The sequence below is a fragment of the Pristiophorus japonicus genome, chromosome 18 (assembly GCF_044704955.1).
Source record: "Pristiophorus japonicus isolate sPriJap1 chromosome 18, sPriJap1.hap1, whole genome shotgun sequence".
NCBI lineage: Eukaryota > Metazoa > Chordata > Chondrichthyes > Pristiophoridae > Pristiophorus > Pristiophorus japonicus.
In genome coordinates, this window is record NC_091994.1 from 106577268 (window position 1) to 106596111 (window position 18844).

The 18844-nt window shown below is 44.2% G+C and overlaps 1 protein-coding gene across 4 annotated transcripts in view; it reads right to left on the reverse strand.

The window, feature by feature from the left end:
- Positions 1-12546, reverse strand: part of samd11 (sterile alpha motif domain containing 11) — a 338469-nt gene extending 325923 nt beyond the window's left edge. Inside the window, exons 1-2 of one of the 4 annotated variants that reach the window (XM_070861033.1) lie at positions 11835-12546; positions 9787-9878 (exon numbers count right to left, since the gene is read on the reverse strand). In XM_070861033.1, coding sequence (XP_070717134.1) covers positions 9787-9878; positions 11835-12483 — 741 coding nt within the window. In that variant the 5' untranslated portion in view covers positions 12484-12546. Of the gene's footprint in view, positions 1-9786; positions 9879-10000; positions 10013-11162; positions 11245-11834 lie in introns of those variants that run through there. The other 3 variants (XM_070861034.1, XM_070861036.1, XM_070861037.1) reach the window with 3 other exon arrangements.
- Between the last annotated feature and the right edge of the window lie 6298 nt (positions 12547-18844).

Sequence of the window (18844 nt, forward strand, 5' to 3'; positions counted from 1 at the left end):
TGGCCTTGCCCCTCCCTATCTCTGTAATCTCCTTCAGCCGCCCCCACCCCCACCCCCAGATGTCTGCGCTCCTCTGATTCTGCGCTCTTGAGCGTCCCTGATTATAAATTGCCCAACCATTGGTGGCCGTGCCTTCTGTTGCCTAGGCCCCAAGCTCTGGGAACTCCCTGCCTAAACCTTTCTGCCTCTCTACCCTCTCTTTCCCCCTTTAAGAAGCTGCTTAAAACCTACCTCTTTGACCAAACTTTTGGTCACCTGCCCTAACTTCTCCTTGTGTGGCTCGGTGTCAATTTTTTTTGTCTCATTATACTCCTGTGAACCGCCTTGGGACGTTTTATTACATTAATGTTCAAATAGCATTCAAAAAGCTTATCAGTAATGGTGACCATGAAACTACCGGATTGTCGGAAAAACTCATCTGGTTCACTGATGTCCTTGAGGGAAGGAAATCTGCCGCCCTTACCCGGTCTGGCTGATATGTGATTCCAGACCCACAGCAATGTGATTGACTCTTAACTGCCCTCTGAAATGACCAAGCCAGCCACAGGAGGATAATTAGGGAGGGGCAATAAATACAGGCCTGGTCAGCTACGCTCACATCCAATGAATAAAAAAAAATCCCACCATCTTAAATTACTTAAAAAAAAGATATATTGCTACTGACTCGATGCTGATTATAAAACTGGTTGACATGAAACTGTACTTTGTAGAAACTGCATGTTTATTTATGGTCAACGCGTTGATTCCAATTACTGCACTGGTGAGGGCGTTACACCCTCCCCCCCCCGCCTCTCTCGCGTCTGTTGAAATGTATTAAGTAAAGTCTAACAGCTGCAACTCAGGGAGACCATTATTTATAGCCCGAAACGACGAGTAATTTCCGCCAATTTCAGGTTTTTTACTCCAGCGGAGAGGAAACGCATTTCTCTGGGGATTGCGGCCAGTATAATGTCAACATCAAAATCCAGGGCAAGGACGCGTGCTTTTAAAAAGTCGCACCCCCCAAAAAAAATTAACTTCAAAGTTGCAGAGTCCATTCTTCCCAGCACGGATGGTCAATCGGACGCCAATGTAAAATGAATAGTTAACAATGTTGTACACTTGGTGAATTACAGAACAAATAGGTCACTATAATTAAATGTAAATATATTTTTTGAGGGGGGTTTAGGATTTTCAGTCAAAATAAACCATTCGGGGTAGTTTTGATACAAGACTCGAATGCTAAGAAATGTTTTGGAGGCTGCCCTGGTTTTCCTTGCACCGATTGTACAAAGCAAACCTGCTGTACACGTATTTTCACGGTTTAGAATTGGGCTGTTTATTAATTCATGTTTTCTGTGTTCTTAATAGTGAGTCCACACAGTTTGTTTGTGAGAGCAGCGCTGATGATATAAAAGCAGATCGCTTCTTTAAATTGCATGGGTAAAAATTAAAAAAAGAGAGAGAGAAAGGGACATTTTCAAGTCTCTAAACACACAAGTCAAAAAACACAAACGGTCCTTATTCTTCCTGTGAGCTGCAGGTCTGGTCTGACTTATCTTCGTGTGTGTGTGAGAGAGAGGGAGAGGTTTACTGCCGATTTGGCGATAAGGAATGCACCACACTGTTGACCAGCCGCCCCTTTGCAGACGGCGGCGCGTTGGAAAGCTCTGACCACTGGTTTCCTGTGTGGAGGAGCTGCAGCTCACAGCTGCACACAGCGTCTCGCCTCCCGTCTCCCTGCAGTACCAGTAACCCGCAGCTACCGACAGGCCTTAAAAGGGGCACGGCCGCCGACGGCCAGCGGGGGGAAGTTTTCATTCTTTCTTTGAAACTGATGCTGTTATTGAGGTACAGCACCCAGGCGCCGTGCATTCCCTCCCTCAAGGACGCTTCCCATGCGTGTTGTCCCAAACGCTTCTAGCTGGTGGTGGGACCCACTAACTTATTTATGCCCCCACTACTCATTTATGCCCCCATTAACTCATTTATGCCCCCCACTAACTCATTTATGCCCCCCACTAACTTATTTATGCCCCCATTAATTCATTTATGCCCCCCACTAACTTATTTATGTCCCCACTATCTCATTTATGCCCACATTGACTCATTTATGCCCCCCACTAACTCATTTATGCCCCCCCGCTAACTCACTTATGCTCCCCTCCCCTCCCAGCCTCGAGTTTCTCCTCCCCTTTTACTGTGCAAACCACCACCACCAAACAGACCTAACGACAGTCACTGAAGCAGAGTTTCCACTTTGTGCCAAATAGGGGAAATTTCTGCTTTTTTTACTTTTTAAAAAAAAAAAGTCGCATTTCTAAAGCGTCTTCCACATCCGCTGGATGTCCCGGGACAGCCAAGGACGTACTTTTTTTTGAAGTGTAGTCATTGTTGTAATGTAGGGAACGCTCCAACCAATTAGCACACAGTAAGCTCCCACAAACAGCAGTGTGATAATGATACAGATCATCTGTTTCAGTGATGTTGATTGAGGGATAAATATTAGCCAGGACACCGGGGAGAACGCCCTTGCTCTTCTTCGAAATAGTGCCATGGGATCTTTTACACCTACCCAAGAGAGCAGACGGGGTGCCAGTTTAACATCTCATCCGAAAAACTAACTTTTTCCAGTTCTGAAGAATGGTCATTGACCTGAAATGTTAACTCTATTTTTCTCACCACAGATGCTGCCTGATCTGCTGAGATTTTCCAGCATTTTCTGTTTTTAAACTCAAAATCCCCTTTTCCCTGTAACTGGGAGGGGGGGGGGGTGAAATAAGATAACTTGTTTGACACTGTACTCAGAAATTATGTCACATTTGTTAGGTCATTATGAAATGTTAATATATTCAAGATTGCAGATGAAAGGAAAATAGACAAATTTAATTATTGGTAAAAACTAACCCAGGAGCAGGCCGTTCAGCCCCTCGAGCCTGCTACCCCATTCAACATCATGGCTGATCTCAACCCCATATCCCTTGATACCCTTGCCTAACAAAAATCTATCACCCTCGGTCATGAAAGCTCCAATTGTTCTAACATCCTTTTGGGGGTGAGAATTACAATTCCAGAAAATCGAGTCATTAGTTTTTGCCTGAACACAGTGATCTCTCAGTGTGGTGTTTACCATCTTTCAGAGACACGAGGACACTGTGCTGGGCATTGCACATGATCCTGTGCTTGATATCATAATTGACAGGCAATTGTTAGTCCTGTGGCATGTTAGCTCATTCATAACTGGCATAAAGATACAGGTTTCATTCATTGGAGAAGTGGCCAATTTGCAGAAATTAATTTTAACTTGTGTTTTCAGCAATAAGTGTTGGGAATAAGCCTGGTCCATAACAATACTAACAAATGCATGAAGGCTTTTCCAGTTACCACTGGTAACTCTGTCCACTGGCAGCAGGCATCTACTGTCAAGATTTTCATTTCAACATTGATCATATAATGATATTTGGTTCCATTTGACTGAACATCCAGGTATTAACTGTGCAGAAATCCTGACTTTTTTAATACCTGGCTGCAGAGGTGGGGTCCAATTAGTTTGTAACCAGCTTTATGTCTTATACGTGGCTTACTGAAACAAAAGGTCATTGGGGCATTTAAAATTATGTGTGTATGCGTGTGTGTGTGTGCGTGCATGCGCAATTATCAAATTGGACAGAAATATTATGTCAACAACTGCATAGAAAACAGTAGGAATAGATCCAAGTCTTCTATTTCTGAAATATAGACTCTGTGTTCACCCAAGCATTTTTGGTGTAACTCAAACTAAATAGACGCAAATGATGCAAAAAAGGTCTAATTTCCAAAGACATTGCAGAGATAAACAACTTCGTTATGGTAGTGTAGGATATACATTTAGGAATGTCCACTGAGTCTATTCAACTTTATAAACTCTACATAACTGTCCACCAGACCTTAATTAGAGCTTCCGACGGCACCACCTACAGCTATTAGACATCCTTTTCTGCTTTTGCTTCATTCAGAGGTAACATTGTATTCTCATTAGCTTTGCTTATTGCTGCCATAAAACCAAAATGTTATCATCTGATGGGACCCCCCCCATGGACAGAATGGTAATTTGATTCAAGTTTGCTCACGTGGCTTGCCATGCCCATACACAACATGTAGGCACCATTAATATGCGCACACGCACATAGCCATTTACATTGTTAACCTTACGTCTTGTTTGAAAACCTCAATGGGCTGTCCTGTGGGGCCCATCAATAGCCATGAATACTGGAGAAACACTGGCTCACACATAAATGTGCCACCTCCAGTATCACCTCCTCACAAACGTAAATGTGGCTTAAAAATGTAATAGTCACAGCTTATTTCTCCTTTTCAAAACGACATTTTGATACTTTGGGATTTTTTAAATTTGTTCTTTTTTAAACTATAATGGTTATATAATTGGACTCAGCAACACCTTTTAAGGATTTTGGGTTCATGAATGCAATAACCCAAAGACGGGGAACAACAGTTTTTATCTAATTGATTACTCATTTCCAGATACTACATTGCTGGTAACTTGCTAGAATTTCCTGGTAACATGTTGCCTTGGCTAGCTGGGAAATTTGGGTCACTTCACCAAGTGAGATATGATAAACTGTTGACCTATCACACGATAATATTTTAACAATCACATTTTTGATTTATCAAATGCATTTGTAGATAATGCGATGAACACTGATACTAAATTAGTGCTGAGTATTTGAGTGAGGCAAAATCTATAGAAGATAATGCCTGTCCAAGCACCTGGTATCCAATTGTACACGCACTTCTGTAGAGCGCATTGCATCATTGAGACGCCAAATGGATTGTACTGATCTTCACTTCTTCAAATGGAATTTGGCAAGCAAAATTATCATTTCCAAAGATCATTAAAAGTTACAGCATTGAAGTTGTCATGTAATATATCTGAATAACCTCCCATTAATAACAACATGAAACAGATTTTGAAAATGCATAACTTCTGTTGCAGTGAAATAAAATGCCTTTGGATACAATTACCTTTCTCTCCTTCCGTTTCCCCACCTCCCACAGTTGTTATAGATCCTCGATGAAATTGCAAACTTCTGACCATGATTGGCTTCCCAGAAGTGCAATACATCATCACAATGCTTCAAAACCTTGTGCGTGAGCCTCTGTAAGTCACCATTAAAACGGTTGAGAGAGACGGGGCCTCACAATTACGTGTGAACCTATGGATGATATGACACCTGTAGCCCATTAGGCATTTCTATCAACGCAACAAAATAGAGGTCCAACACAAACCACTGTGGTAGAGTGCTATAGATGGTGTTATGGTACAGTAAAGGATGGAAAACACTGGCTGACTACTGCTTATTAAATCCAACAATAAACACTGTAGACAAATCTTTTCTCTCCTAGATCAAGAGTTTAGGAACTCCAGCTAGAAGGAAAATTATAGTCAGGCTGAGTCCTGAAAAGGGTCTGGATAATGGAACAAACTAGTCTTGGCTGAATGGCCCTTTACCACCCATAGAAACATAGAAAATAAGTGCAGGAGTAGGCCATTCGGCCCTTCAAGCCTGCACCACCATTCAATATGATCATGGCAGATCATGCAACTTCAGTACCCCATACCCCTTGATCCCTTAAGCCGTAAGGGCCACATCTAACTCCCTTTTGAATATATCTAACGAACTGGCCTCAACAACTTTCTGTGGTAGAGAATTCCACAGATTCACAATTCTCTGAGTGAAGAAGTTTCTCCTCATCTCGGACCTAAATGGCCTATCTCTTATTCTTAGACTGTGACCCCTGGTTCTGGACTCCCTAACATTGGGAACATTCTTCCTGCATCTAACCTGTCCAATTCCGTCAGAATTTTATGTTTCTATGAGATCCCCTCTCATTCTTCTAAATTCAAGTGAAAATAAGCCTAGTCCATCCAGTCTTTCTTCATATGTCAGTCCTGCCATCCCAGGAATCAGTCTGGTGAACCTTCGCTGCACTCCCTCAATAACAAGAATGTCTTTCCTCAGATTAGGAGACCAAAACTGTACACAATATTCAAGGTGTAGCCTCACCATGGCCCTGTACAACTGCAGTAAGACCTCCCTGCTCCTATACTCAAATCCTCTTGCCATTTGCTTTCTTCACCGCCTGCTGTACCTGCATGCCAACTTTCAATGACTGATCTATCATGACACCCAGGTCTCGTTGCACCTCCCCTTTTCCTAAGCTGTTACCATTCAGATAATATTCTGCCTTCCTGTTTTTCCACTAAAGTGGATAACCTCACATTTATCTACATTATACTGCAGCTGCCATGCATTTGTCCACTCATCTAACCTGTCCAAGTCACCCTGCAGCCTCTTAGCATCCTCCTCACAGCTCACACTGCCACCTAGCTTAGTGTCATCTGCAAGTTGGAGCTATTACATTCAATTTCTTTGTCCAAACCATTAATGTATATTGTAAATAGCTGGGGTCCCAGCACTGAACCTTGCAGTACCCCACTAGTCACTGCCTGCCATTCTGAAAAGGACCTGTTTATTCCTACTCTTTGCTTCCTGTCTGCCAACCAGTTCTCTATCCACGTCAATACATTACCCCCAATACCATGTGTTTTAATTTTGCACACTAATCTCTTGTGTGGGACCTTGTCAAAAGCCTTTTGAAAGTCCAAATACACCACATCCACTGGTTCTCCCTTGTTTACTCTACTAGTTTCATCCTCAAAAAATTCTAGAAGATTTGTCAAGCATGATTTCCCTTTCATAAATCCATGCTGACTTGGACCTATCCTGTCACTGCTTTCCAAATGCGCTGCTATTACATGCAGTCTTATCTTCTCATGTTCTACAGTGTTGATTTACACCAATATTCTTGGTGTTATTTTTGTTAGGCAAGGCTACCAAGTAGCATTACCCCTAAGGTATGCATTGATAAGGATGACCCCCCCAGGCCACTCTCCAGTCGTTGCCGCTGGAAAAGAGGCCACTCATAACAAATTTAAAGGGACTGTGCACAAAAAGAAATAGAGGCAACACTGGTATCAAGGGATATGGAGCCAAGGTGGGTAAATGGAGTTGAGGTACAGATCAGCCATGATCTAATTGAATGGGGGAGCAGGTTTAAAGAGTAGAATGGTCTAATCTTGTTCCTATGTCATAACTGTGCTTCACAGCCACAAAGAACATTTTATTGGAATAACTGCTACTAGGGATCGCAATTAACAATGTTCACTTTGTGCATGAATGTTGACTGCAGATATTGACTAAAGAAATAGTCAAGTCTTCAACCACACTACCAGAACTTTCCTGTCAGCTCCAGCCACTCCATGTAGCCACAGTGCTGCGCAAATCTGTACTGTTATCTATAGTTACAGCAAGATCTGTTGGCCCCAGTTTGTTTCTCCACTGGGATGTGCAACTGTGACAAAGAAAAAAGTGAGAGTTGGGCAGGCACTATCTCTCTGAAGGAAAAAGCAGAAGAGACAACAGATAAAGCAGAAAAAAGAGACAAAAAGATAAGAGAAAGAAGGTCCTGAAGACAGAGGCTGTAATAACTTTACACACTCACTACATTGGAATGGTCCACTCCAGAGTACAAAGCACAGATCAATGTCCTCACGGACTGCCAGAATAAATGGACTTTTCAATTAGATATGGTCACAGCATGCACACACATTACACCTGTGATGTAAAAGATGCCTGCACAATATTAAGCTACATTCTCAGTAATAGAAGTCAATTGCTGTCGAGTTATATTAGCTGATAAAGCCTGGTAAGAAGATTTGGCAGTGATTGTGCCAACTCGGCTGCATGTTAAGACCACCAAAAATCACCATTATCTCCATCAACTTCAAAACACCTTCAGAAATGCTAACTCTTTTTAAAAATTCGTCCACTTTTAGTTCTGTGCCATTCTGGTGGGCATTATGAAACATACTAAAGGGCGTTTAACAATAGTCTTTTCATAAACAATAACGAGACCTCCATTTTCATGATTTTTTTTTGTAATATGCACTTAGTTACCAAAGAACCTCATGGGGTGCACCAATACTGGGACCTTCATGTTGGTACTAAATGGCCTTGGGTGCATTTTGAACACGACGGTGATGGTATAATTCAAAACTCTAAAGCCCACAAAAGTCAAGTGGGGTGAGGCACCACCGAACCGCTCACCCCCACCCCACACCCCTCCCCTCCCCCAACCAGGAGACCGTCTCACTATCAGTATCATTATCAAGAGTGCACAGTTAAGTTTCCTACACTATGAGGGCTTAATTAAACCCTTCACTGTAAGGGCTTAATTGTGTGGTTTTAATCGTGTATGCACGTGCTATATAATAAAAGCCCAACCTCATTTCCACAAGGGCAGTCCAATACCACCTAGTTACACACATCGACACAGTACATTCCACACTGCCCAATGGTTTACAGAAAGCACACACCCTTGGTAATCCAATTTTCCAGTTTACAACATGGAAAAGTCCTTCTATGTCATTTTCATTTGGGAGAGCCGTAAGGATCCGTTGGTGGTTTGTGGCTACATTTAATTTGGCCAGGTGTTTCCAGCTTTTCCAGACTTGCAATCAGGAAGCTGTCTCTTTAAATTCGACTGAAATGACTTTTTTTTACTAAAATGTTCCAACCACCAACATTGGCCTCCAAAGTTTGACTTCTGCATAGCAACCAGTGTCTGGGCTGTGCTGGGCTCCCTTTGCCCTCCCTCAACAGAATTATTATTTATCAAATAACCAAACTGCGGACGGTCCCATTTGAAATGCCCCTGCCACTAGTACACAGCATTATACAGATACACTGCAAATCAAAATCAAACAAATGTCAAACTGTGGGGGGGGGGGGGGGTCATCATTGCAATAATTATTGAACCACTTAAAGTATTTTATCAGAACCGGACATTCAAAAATAGGCATTTATTTCATTCATTGAATAAGGAAAACGCATTGGCTCAAATTCCCCTTTAACATTTTATGTGCCAAATGATGTAGAGTGCAACCTGCGAGTAATTAGTTTGAAATAATGACCCACTCTCCCACTTCACATAAACCCAGCGATTTGTGCTTCTGATTATTTAAAAACGGTGTTTTCCTGTCGGAGCCCATTTCAGAAAGGTTAGTTTAATCAATCCCAATTCAACCAGGCATCCACTCTGAACTTCAACAGGTCAGGAAGAGAGGGGGGGAAAAATACTTTTTTTTTGTTGTGAATTTACCCCAACTATTTTTTTGTCTGAAAAAGCCACAGGGATTGAAGACAAGATCTCGCCAACAACTTGATAAATGACCTGCACCCCCACAGCCCCCTCCCCTTTTAACCCAGAAAAAGGCGAAAATGGACAAATATGATTGACAGGGGAGATTGTGCGAGGCGGATACGATTTGTTCATCATCCACAATGGATCAGAGCAGTGAAGAAAAGTTAGTCGTTGAGACGCTGACCGCAGGAGTCCTTGTGTGTGTTTTTCCAAACCGTTTAAAGTTACAGCCTTTGACTGACATCTGTTCCAGAAGTATTTACCCTCCCTTCTAAACATATCGTCATTATTTAATTAAAACGGCTGCAGTTAATCATTGTCGATGGTAGCCCGACCAGCCCGATTCTAAGTTGATTTTTAATCGTCTAAATATTGTAGAATGGGTGGCTGCAGACAGTCATTTCACTTTCTTGCAGCTTATTCTGAAGGTATTCTGCGTGGCATTGCTCTACACTTGGATCTGAGCTGGTTAAAGTGGCAATTCCTCGATCCAGAACAAAGAGACTTAAAATTCAGGGTTTGTTTTTTAAACAATTATCTTACCACTGGAGACGATATTCGACACCCAGGGCAGTCACAGATTGGAGGGTGTACCTGCAAGACTCCTTTTGACATAAGCGTCTTCAAACTTTTCCCTGCATTGGAAAATAAAATGGAATTATTAAAAATAACACTCTGAGATCGCGCCGTTTCTCAATGCAAACTTGTGCGTGTGTGTGTGTGTGTGTTAACATGTAAAATATATTTAACAATTCACCTCTCTCAAATGTTCACAGTCCTCCTTAAATTAGCGTTTAATTAGTTAGCAGCAAGCCTGGGAACCGCAGCAACACGATAGGACACCTTAAAATACCAGGAATTGTACTCCCCTATCGCTGCTCCGTCACACGAGCAGAAAATTGCTACTCTGAGGAAGTACGGCAGTTTTCCTATTTTTAACAATGGCGCTGGCAGGAACTGCTGTTTTGGAGAGAGCCGGAGTCGCACACTGTGAGAGAACCAAGACAAAAACTGCCCATAGACAGACGTTAAAGACTGCCAGAAACAGACAGGGCCAGACACTGCTAGAGAGAGAGAGAGAGAGAGAGCTGACACTGCCGGAGCCACAGACTGCTAGAGAAAGTAATCAGACAGCGCAACAGACACTTAACATTGTCAGAAGCAGATGCTCCCGGAGCCAGACACTGTTTGAGAGACCAACACTGTGGGAGCCACAGACTGCTGCAGTCCAATACTAGCAGAGACAGACTGTGCCAGGGATTCGCAGACTGCTCGAGAACCGAGCACTGCCAGAGCCAGGAGAGCCACAGAATGCTGGAGACCAATACTAGCCGAGGCAGACTGTGCCAGGGATTCGCAGGCTGCCATAGAGACTAACGGTGCCAGAGCCAGAGAGCCGCAGACTGCTGGAGAGACAGACAGTGCCAGAGACAGACAATGCCAGAGGCAACTGACTCTGCCCCCGTCAGTTTCAGCGACACGTGGGAATCCCAATGTCATTCCCTCAAGGATCTAACCTCGAGCACTTCGCGAACCGGGCATCCAGTTACATTGCACAACCTCGCTTACCGCCTTGCTGCTTTAAGAGCAGTCAGAAGACTCCTTCAGTCTCCCGCCTCCCCCCCCCCCCCTTTCAAAAAGAAAAAGCAAAAAAAAGTCAAAAAACAACGGTTACCATTTCTGCAACCGATCGCTTCAGGAGTGTCACGTTGGCCATTCTGAGAGAGGTACAGCTCACCCTCTGTCCAATCTGATTGCATCCCATGCCCCCTTGGTTACCACATCCTGCCTTTCTGAATCTTCAAATCACTCCTCGCAAAACACAGCCCAAGGCACCCAACCCTCCCCCCCACCCCTCACCCACCAACCCTCCCACAGCCTCCCTCCTCCAGACCCCCATCCATTCCTGATCAACTCACGTTAATCGATTCTGCAAAGTAGAGCCAGATCATTGCATTATTTCACGGTTGGGCTTAAACCACTTCCTCATTTCCTTTAAACTTTAAAAAATCATGCAGAAGCCTTGCGACCCCCAAAAAATATGCTATGCCCCCCACCCTAAAAATGGTTCTTATTTTCATTTATGCTCAACCGCTCGCATCCTGTCAGTTGAGCCTGGGAGACGGAGTCCCAGGCAAATGCACACTGCACACAGCAGGCTCACTTCCTGATTCGCCTTTCTCTCTCTCTCTCAACTTCATACAGATCCCTTGGCAAACAAAACAACAAAAATACTGCAGTAACATTTGCATGTGTGCGAGAGGGGTGGAATTGTGCCTTTACTCCAGGCAAGGCTAATTGCACGCTCCCACTAGCTGACCATTTGTCTTACAATAATGATCACGGGACATTGGTGCAAAATGATTATTCCATTCGTTCAGCTTGCCCAAATGGGGACCACTTTATCCAACTTTTTTACGCATTGAAACTTTCTCAAGGCAGACATAAGACCGTCCCCGCGTGTGCAGTAATCACATTTTAATCTCTTCCCTCCATTGATAAAACGCAATGATCTCTTACTCTCTCCACTCTCTCTCTCTCTCTCGGATTTTACTCTTACCTATATCCAACTCTCCCCTCCCCTCTCTCACCTTTGTGCCTTATGCTCCGTTTCCAATCTTTGGCGGTCTCCCGGCCGCTGACGAACTGGAATTCGTTGGGAGTCAGCCATTCGCCCCTGTAGCGGATGGAGGGTCCCTTGCTGCCTTGGCACAGCTTGTGGATGTAGAGCAGGGCTTTGTTTTCGCCGCACTCCACCTCAATGCACGGTTCGCCGTTGTCGAAGACGGGCTGGAAGTCGGGGATGGACGAGAAGCGCTCCAGCATCAGGTCCTCGGGGTGGCGAGGCTCGGGCAGCCCGAGCAAGGCGCGCTGGTGCTGGACGAAGAGGTGGTGGTGGTGGTGGTGATGATGATAAGGCGGCGGGTGGGGGGTCACCACGGGCAAAGGGGCCAGGTACTCGGGCAGACCGTCCAGCAACCCCCGAATGACCATCTCGCCGTCCGCTCGCTCCTTCTTGATGGCCGGCATCCTCAGGAACAGACCCTGATCCTTGGAGATCACGCCGGCGAGAAGTTCCTCTCGCTGGAGTTTGTCGTGCTTCAGGAGGCCGTTGAAATGCAGAAAAAGCTTCGACCTGTGATATCCCCAGCCCTCAAGCAGGCAGGACCTGTCTGCTTTACTCAGCTCCAACACTCCGACCTCTCTCCGCTGTCTGATCTGGCCTTCCGCACCTGACATCTTGCAAAGGTAGTCGCCGCCGTGAACATTATGTTGCTAAAATGCTTATCGATCCGCTATCGACCCACCATCTCGCTGGAGCATTTTTCTACTGATACCCTTTCTCTTATTTCCGGGCCGACACGAAACTGGCAGCGGTTTTAATTCGATTTAACCACACTGATCCGAGATAAAGTTTCTTTTTTTCACCCCCCCCCCCCCCACCTCTCTTTTTCTCAATGAACCTTAACGAAATCTGCGGGGCTCGTCAACTCTCTGGGCGATCACACTTGTACATCTCTGCCTGCACTCTGATAAAAGACAGTTCTTAAAAGTTGGATAATTTCCATCAAATGCAAAAGTTTAAAAAAAAACTCCCTCCTTAAGATTTCTAAATAGGACCCCTATTTCTTTTTTTTTAAAGGAAGTTATTACTACTGGACTGCTGCATGCATTTTATTTTAAACCTACATTTTTTTTTCTAGAGTCACGCTTTAGTTCAGACATAGACGGAACATGATTTGCCCTCTATGCCGATGCTAACTTGGCCCATTTAAACATCACAGTCTGTCAGGGCATGGAGAGGGGGGTGTGCAACGGACGACACAGTGACATTTTCTGTCCAATTAATGATGGAACATTTCCTCCTCCGCCGCTCATATTCCGCGCCTCTCTTGATTCTGACAGACATTTCCAAGCAAATGAAATGATTGCTTCGTTTCAATTTCAAGAGTCAGGGGCCTCCAAACTTCGGGTGGTTATCTTGACTTCAAGGCAGTGGACGTTCATACACACAGCATTGTTTAACCATTTAATGCAGAAAGCAGGGCATATTGTCCAAGGCAGCATTACAACGTTTGCTAATATCTTTCATTATTTGATGTTACTAAAAGATTGTAACCTCGTTAGTAATTTTGGGGGATTAATTACTTGGACTTGTGTAGAATCATGGCATGGACACGATGGGCCGCATGGCCTCCTGTGTCAACTTTTCTATGATTCTGATTGTAATGATCGAGCACAGAAGGAGGCCATATGCCCCCCCCCCCTTTGGTATCCCCCCCCCCCCCCCCCGCCTTTGGTAGAGCAGTCCAATCTGCCCCACTCCCCTTACTCTTTTCCCATAGCCCTGTATTTTTTCCCACCTTCAAGTATTTATCCAATTCTCTTTTGAATGCTACTATTGAATCTACTTCCACCACCCTTTCAGGCAGCGCGTTCCAGATCATAACAACTCGATGTGTACAAAATGTTTCCTCATGTCTCCTCTGGTTCTTTTGCCAACCATCTTAAATCTGTGTCCTGTAGTTACCATATCTCAGTTCTACCTTCACCACACCACCATCATCCAAATCTACCACCAAGCTCATGGTCTACAGGGCTGTAGTAATACCCACCCTCCTGTAAGGATCTGAGGCATGGACGATATATAGAAGGCACCTTAAGTCGCGGGAGATATATCACCAATGATGTCTCCGCAAGATCCTGCAAATCCCCTGGGAGGACAGGCGCACCAACATCAGTGTCCTCAACCAGGCCAACGTCCCCAGCATTGAAGCTCTGACCACACTCGAGCAGCTTCGTAGGGGAGGCCACATAGTTCGCATGCCAGATACGAGACTCCCGAAACAAATGCTTTATGCGGAGCTCCTTCATGGTAAACGAGCCAAAGGAGGACAGCGGAAACATTATAAGGACACCCTCAAAGCCTCCCTGTAAAGTGCGCCATCACCACTGACACCTGGGAAACCCTGGCCAAAGACTGCCCAAGGTGGAACAAGTACATTCGGGAGGGCATTGAGCTCTTCGAGTCTCAACGCAAAGAGCATGAAGAGGCCAAGGGCAGGCAGCGGAAGGAGCGCGCGGCAAACCAGCCCCACCGACCCCTTCCCTCGATGAATGTCTGTCCCACCTGTAATAGGGTCTGTGGCTCTCGTATCGGACTGTTCAGCCACCAAAGAACTCAGTTTGGGAGTGGAAGCAAGTCCTCCTCGATTCCGAGGGACTGCCGATGATGATGATCATCCAACAGGTGTCACTCGGAATGGGGTGACTGTGTGACAATTTTTTTTGGCCTTTTCCCTCGATGGACTAATCCATCAGCAGAAAGTGCATCGCCTCTCAGTCTCTCCAAGATGTGATCAAACATCTAGCTGTGGCAGACAGGTTGAAGTAACGTTCAGGTACGGCCCTGAAATCCAAGATCAAATGCCAGGCCATGCCACTCTGAACCCAATGGGCATCTCGGCTGCCTTTGTTACGAGTTAGTTCTGTTTCAATTAGTTTCCAAACCAATTTCATCCCAATTCAATACTGAGGATTACATTTGTAGTGTAACTGCAATAAGGTCCCTCTCATCGCCCCACCTCACCCCATGGGTCAGCCAGTTTATTCACTGAATAATTGAACCACATGGGCAAGGGAGGTCCTCAGATCAATTTCTAGTCTTTGAATGAATCAGCTCCTCTTAGGAATTTGTAAGTTCAGTACAATTGAGTTGAATCAGTTAACGTTCCCACTCCCGCCGAAACTACACAAACGTAGAAGTCATTTTGAGTTCAATTGTGATGCAGCTCAATAGCCTGCTAACACTCACTGTATGGGCACACATGAATAATGCCACTTGGGGAAGTCACTGGGGGGTGCTGGGTGCCCATAGAACCAGTAAGGAGTTAGTGCCTTAGCTGAGCAGAGAAAATTGGGACCAAACCAACAAAGAAATCAGAACATTCAGTAATGGGTTATTGAATATGGTATTTCCTACATTGTGAAGAACACCTATGTACCTCTTAGGTGCCAGGTTATTCAGCCTCTCTCATATCTGATATCCATTCTGTGTTTAATATCTTATTTTGAGTATTTGGTTTACGACAAATATGGCTCCATTTTTCCGCCCTTGCTTTGATCTCTCTCACCACCTCCTGTCTTATCTCACACTATTCCTGTCTGAGATGGGAAGAAAGATACCAGCACATCAAAGTGGTATGGCAATGGTTCAAATCACAAGTGTGAAATAAAATCTAATATTGAATTAAATTTATTATTTTTTGATGTATACTTTGTATTTATTGAGTACTGAGGAAAGGAATAGATTTCCACTTTTGGCATCCAACGTCATCATTGAACATTATAGAGTCAGATTATAGAGATAAAGTCCTTTTGTAGTGCCCCACCTCATACCGCCCTTTGAAAATTCTCCTTTCCCAATGAGCTATCTTCATAGCTCTTTAGTGCTGATGAATGCAGTCATTGGCAGTTTTGTGTGGTGGATTTGTGCCCACTAGGAATTGGATTGAGTCGTCTAGGCATATAAATTGGCCAGAAAAACCTGAGGACTGGGAAAAATTTAGAATTCAGCAGAGGAGGACAAAAGGTCTAATTAGGAGGGGAAAATAGAATATGAGAGGAAGATTGTAGGGAACATAAAAACTGACTGCAAAAGCTTCAATAGATATGTAAAGAGAAAAAGATTAGTGAAGACCAATGTAGGTCCTTTGTAGTCAGAATCAGATGAATTTATAATGGGGAACAAAGAAATGGCAGACCAATTGAACAAATACTTTGGATCTGTCTTCACTAAGGAAGACACAAATGACCTTTCGGAAATACTGGGGGTTCGAGGGTTTAGCGAAAAGGAGGAACTGAAGGAAATCCTTATTAGTTAGGAAATTGTGTTAGGAAAATTGATGGGATTGAAGGCCGATAAATCCCCAGGGCTTGAAAGGCTGCATCCCAGAGTACTTAATGAAGAGACCCTAGAAATAGTGGATGCATTGGTGATCATTTTCCAACATTCTATTGATTCTGGATCAGTTCCTATGGACTGGAGGGTAGCTAATGTAACACCACTTTTAAAAAAAGGAGGGAGAGAGAAAACGGAATTATAGACCGGTTAGCCTGACATCGGTGGTGGGGAAAATGTTGGAAGCAATTATTAAAGATGAAATAGCAGCGCATTTGGATAGGTCCAAGTCAGCATGGATTTATGAAAGGGAAATCATGCTTGACAAATCTTCTAGAATTTTTTGAGGATGTAACTAGTAGAGTGGATAAGGGAGAACCAGTGGATGTGGTGTATTTGGATGTTCAAAAGGCTTTTGATAAGGTCCCAGACAAGAGAATAGTGTGCAAAATTAAAGCACATGTTATTGGGGGTAATGTATTGATGTGGATAGAGAACAGGTTGGCAGACAGTTGGAATAAACAGGTCCTTTTCAGAATGGCAGGCAATGACCAGTGGGGTGTCACAGGGTTCAGTGCTAGGACCCCAGCTATTTACAATATACATCAATTATTTAGATGAAGAAATTGAGTGTAATATCTCCAAGTTTGCAGATGACACTAAGCTGGGTGGCAGTGTGAGCTGTGAGGAGGATGCTAAGAGGCTGCAGGGTGACTTGGACAGGTTAGGTGAGTGGGCAAATACATGGTAGATGCAGTATAATGTGGATAAATGTGAGGTTATCCATTTTGGTGGCAAAAACAGGAAGACAGAATATTATCTGAATGGTGACAGATTAGGAAAAGGGTAGGAGCAACGGGACCTGGGTGTCATGGTACATCAGTCATTGAAGTTTAGCATGCAGGTACAGCAGGCGGTGAATAAGGCAAACGGCATGTTGGCCTTCATAGCTAGAGGACTTGAGTATAAGAGCAGTTGTACAGAGTCTTGGTGAGGCCACATCTGGAATATTGTGTTCAGCTTTGGTCTCCTAATCTGAGGAAGGATGTTCTTGCTATTGAGGGAGTACAGCAAAGGTTCACCAGATTGATTCCCAGGATGGCAGGACTGACATATGAGGAGAGACTGGATCAACTGGGCTTGTATCCACTGGAGTTTAGAAGAATGAGAGGGGATCTCATAGAAACATATAAAATTCTGCCGGGATTGGACAGGTTAGAGGCAGGAAGAATGTTCCCATTGCTGGGGAGTTCCAGAACCAGGGATCACAGTCTAAGAATAAGGGGTAAGCCAGTTAGGACCGAGATGAGGGGAAACTTCTTCACTCAGAGAGTGTTAACCTGTGGAATTCTCTACTGCAGAAAGTTGTTGAGGCCAGTTCATTAGATATATTCAAAAGGGAGTTATGGCCTTACAGCCAAAGGGATCAAGGGGTATGGAGAGAAAGCAGGAAAGGGGTACTGAGGTTGAATGATCAGCCATGATCTTATTGAATGGCGGTGCAGGCTCGAGGGCCGAATGGCCTGCTCCTGCACCTAATTTCTATGTTTCTATGTCTCAAACTCATTTCACAAAGGAAGCTTAAAGCCAACAGGTAGAAAACACTCTCACTCCATCAGTTGGATTCAATCTCAAATCATAGAGGTGAAACATAGAAAATAGGTGCAGGAGTAGGCCATTCAGCCCTTCAAGCCTATACCACCATTCAATATGATCATGGCTGATCATGCACTTCAGTACTGCATTCCTGCTTTCTCTCCATACTCCTTGATCCCTTTAGCTGTAAGGATAGTGTGGGTAACTCTCTATGTTAATCATCCAAATTATTTGTTCCCTCATTTAAGTCAATATCACACGCTGGGTATGGCTGCATGTGGACCAGCTTTCCACTGACTCACCCAAGTGGTCACTTTGCATGTGTGGGCTTGATACAGTGATTACAACAAGCCATCTGACCATAGGAATATCACAACTGGCCTTCTATCACCATTTGACATCCATGCAGGAATATTTTCCTGCATGGACCATTCGATGGTAATGTGGAGCACGAGCCATGGCTGTTTTTTCCCATCCCTGATGCAAGGACATTGAGAGCAATTGTAGCACCCCAACTTGTGCTCCAGCTGAAACCAGGAAACTCAGTACAGACCAGGGATTGGACATCCCTAGTTTAAATGACCCAGCGCAATGGTCATTTTATTTATTCTTGGGATGTGGGTATCGTTGGCAAGGCCGGCATTTATTGTGCATCCCGAGTTTCCCTTGAGAAGATGGTGGTGGGCCTTGCTCTTGAACTGCTGCTAACTGCTGTGGCGAAGTGCTCCCACAAGACTGTTAGATAAGGAGTTCCAGGATTTTAACCCAGTGACAATGAAGGAAAGGCGATTTTTGTCCAAGTATATACACAAGTGATGCATTTACTCACTGACCCATCAGGGAACGTAAGAACATAATAAGAACATAAGAATTAGGTGCAAGAGTAGGCCATTCGGCCCCTCGAGCCTGCTCCACCATTCAATAAGATGATGGCTGATCTTTGACCTCAACTCCACTTTCCTGCCCGATCCCCATATCCCATGATTCCCCTAGAGGCCAAAAATCTATTTATCTCACCCTTGAATATACTCAACGATTCAGCATCCACAACCCTTTGGGGTAGAGAATTCCATAGATTCACAACCCTCTGAGTGAAGAAATTCC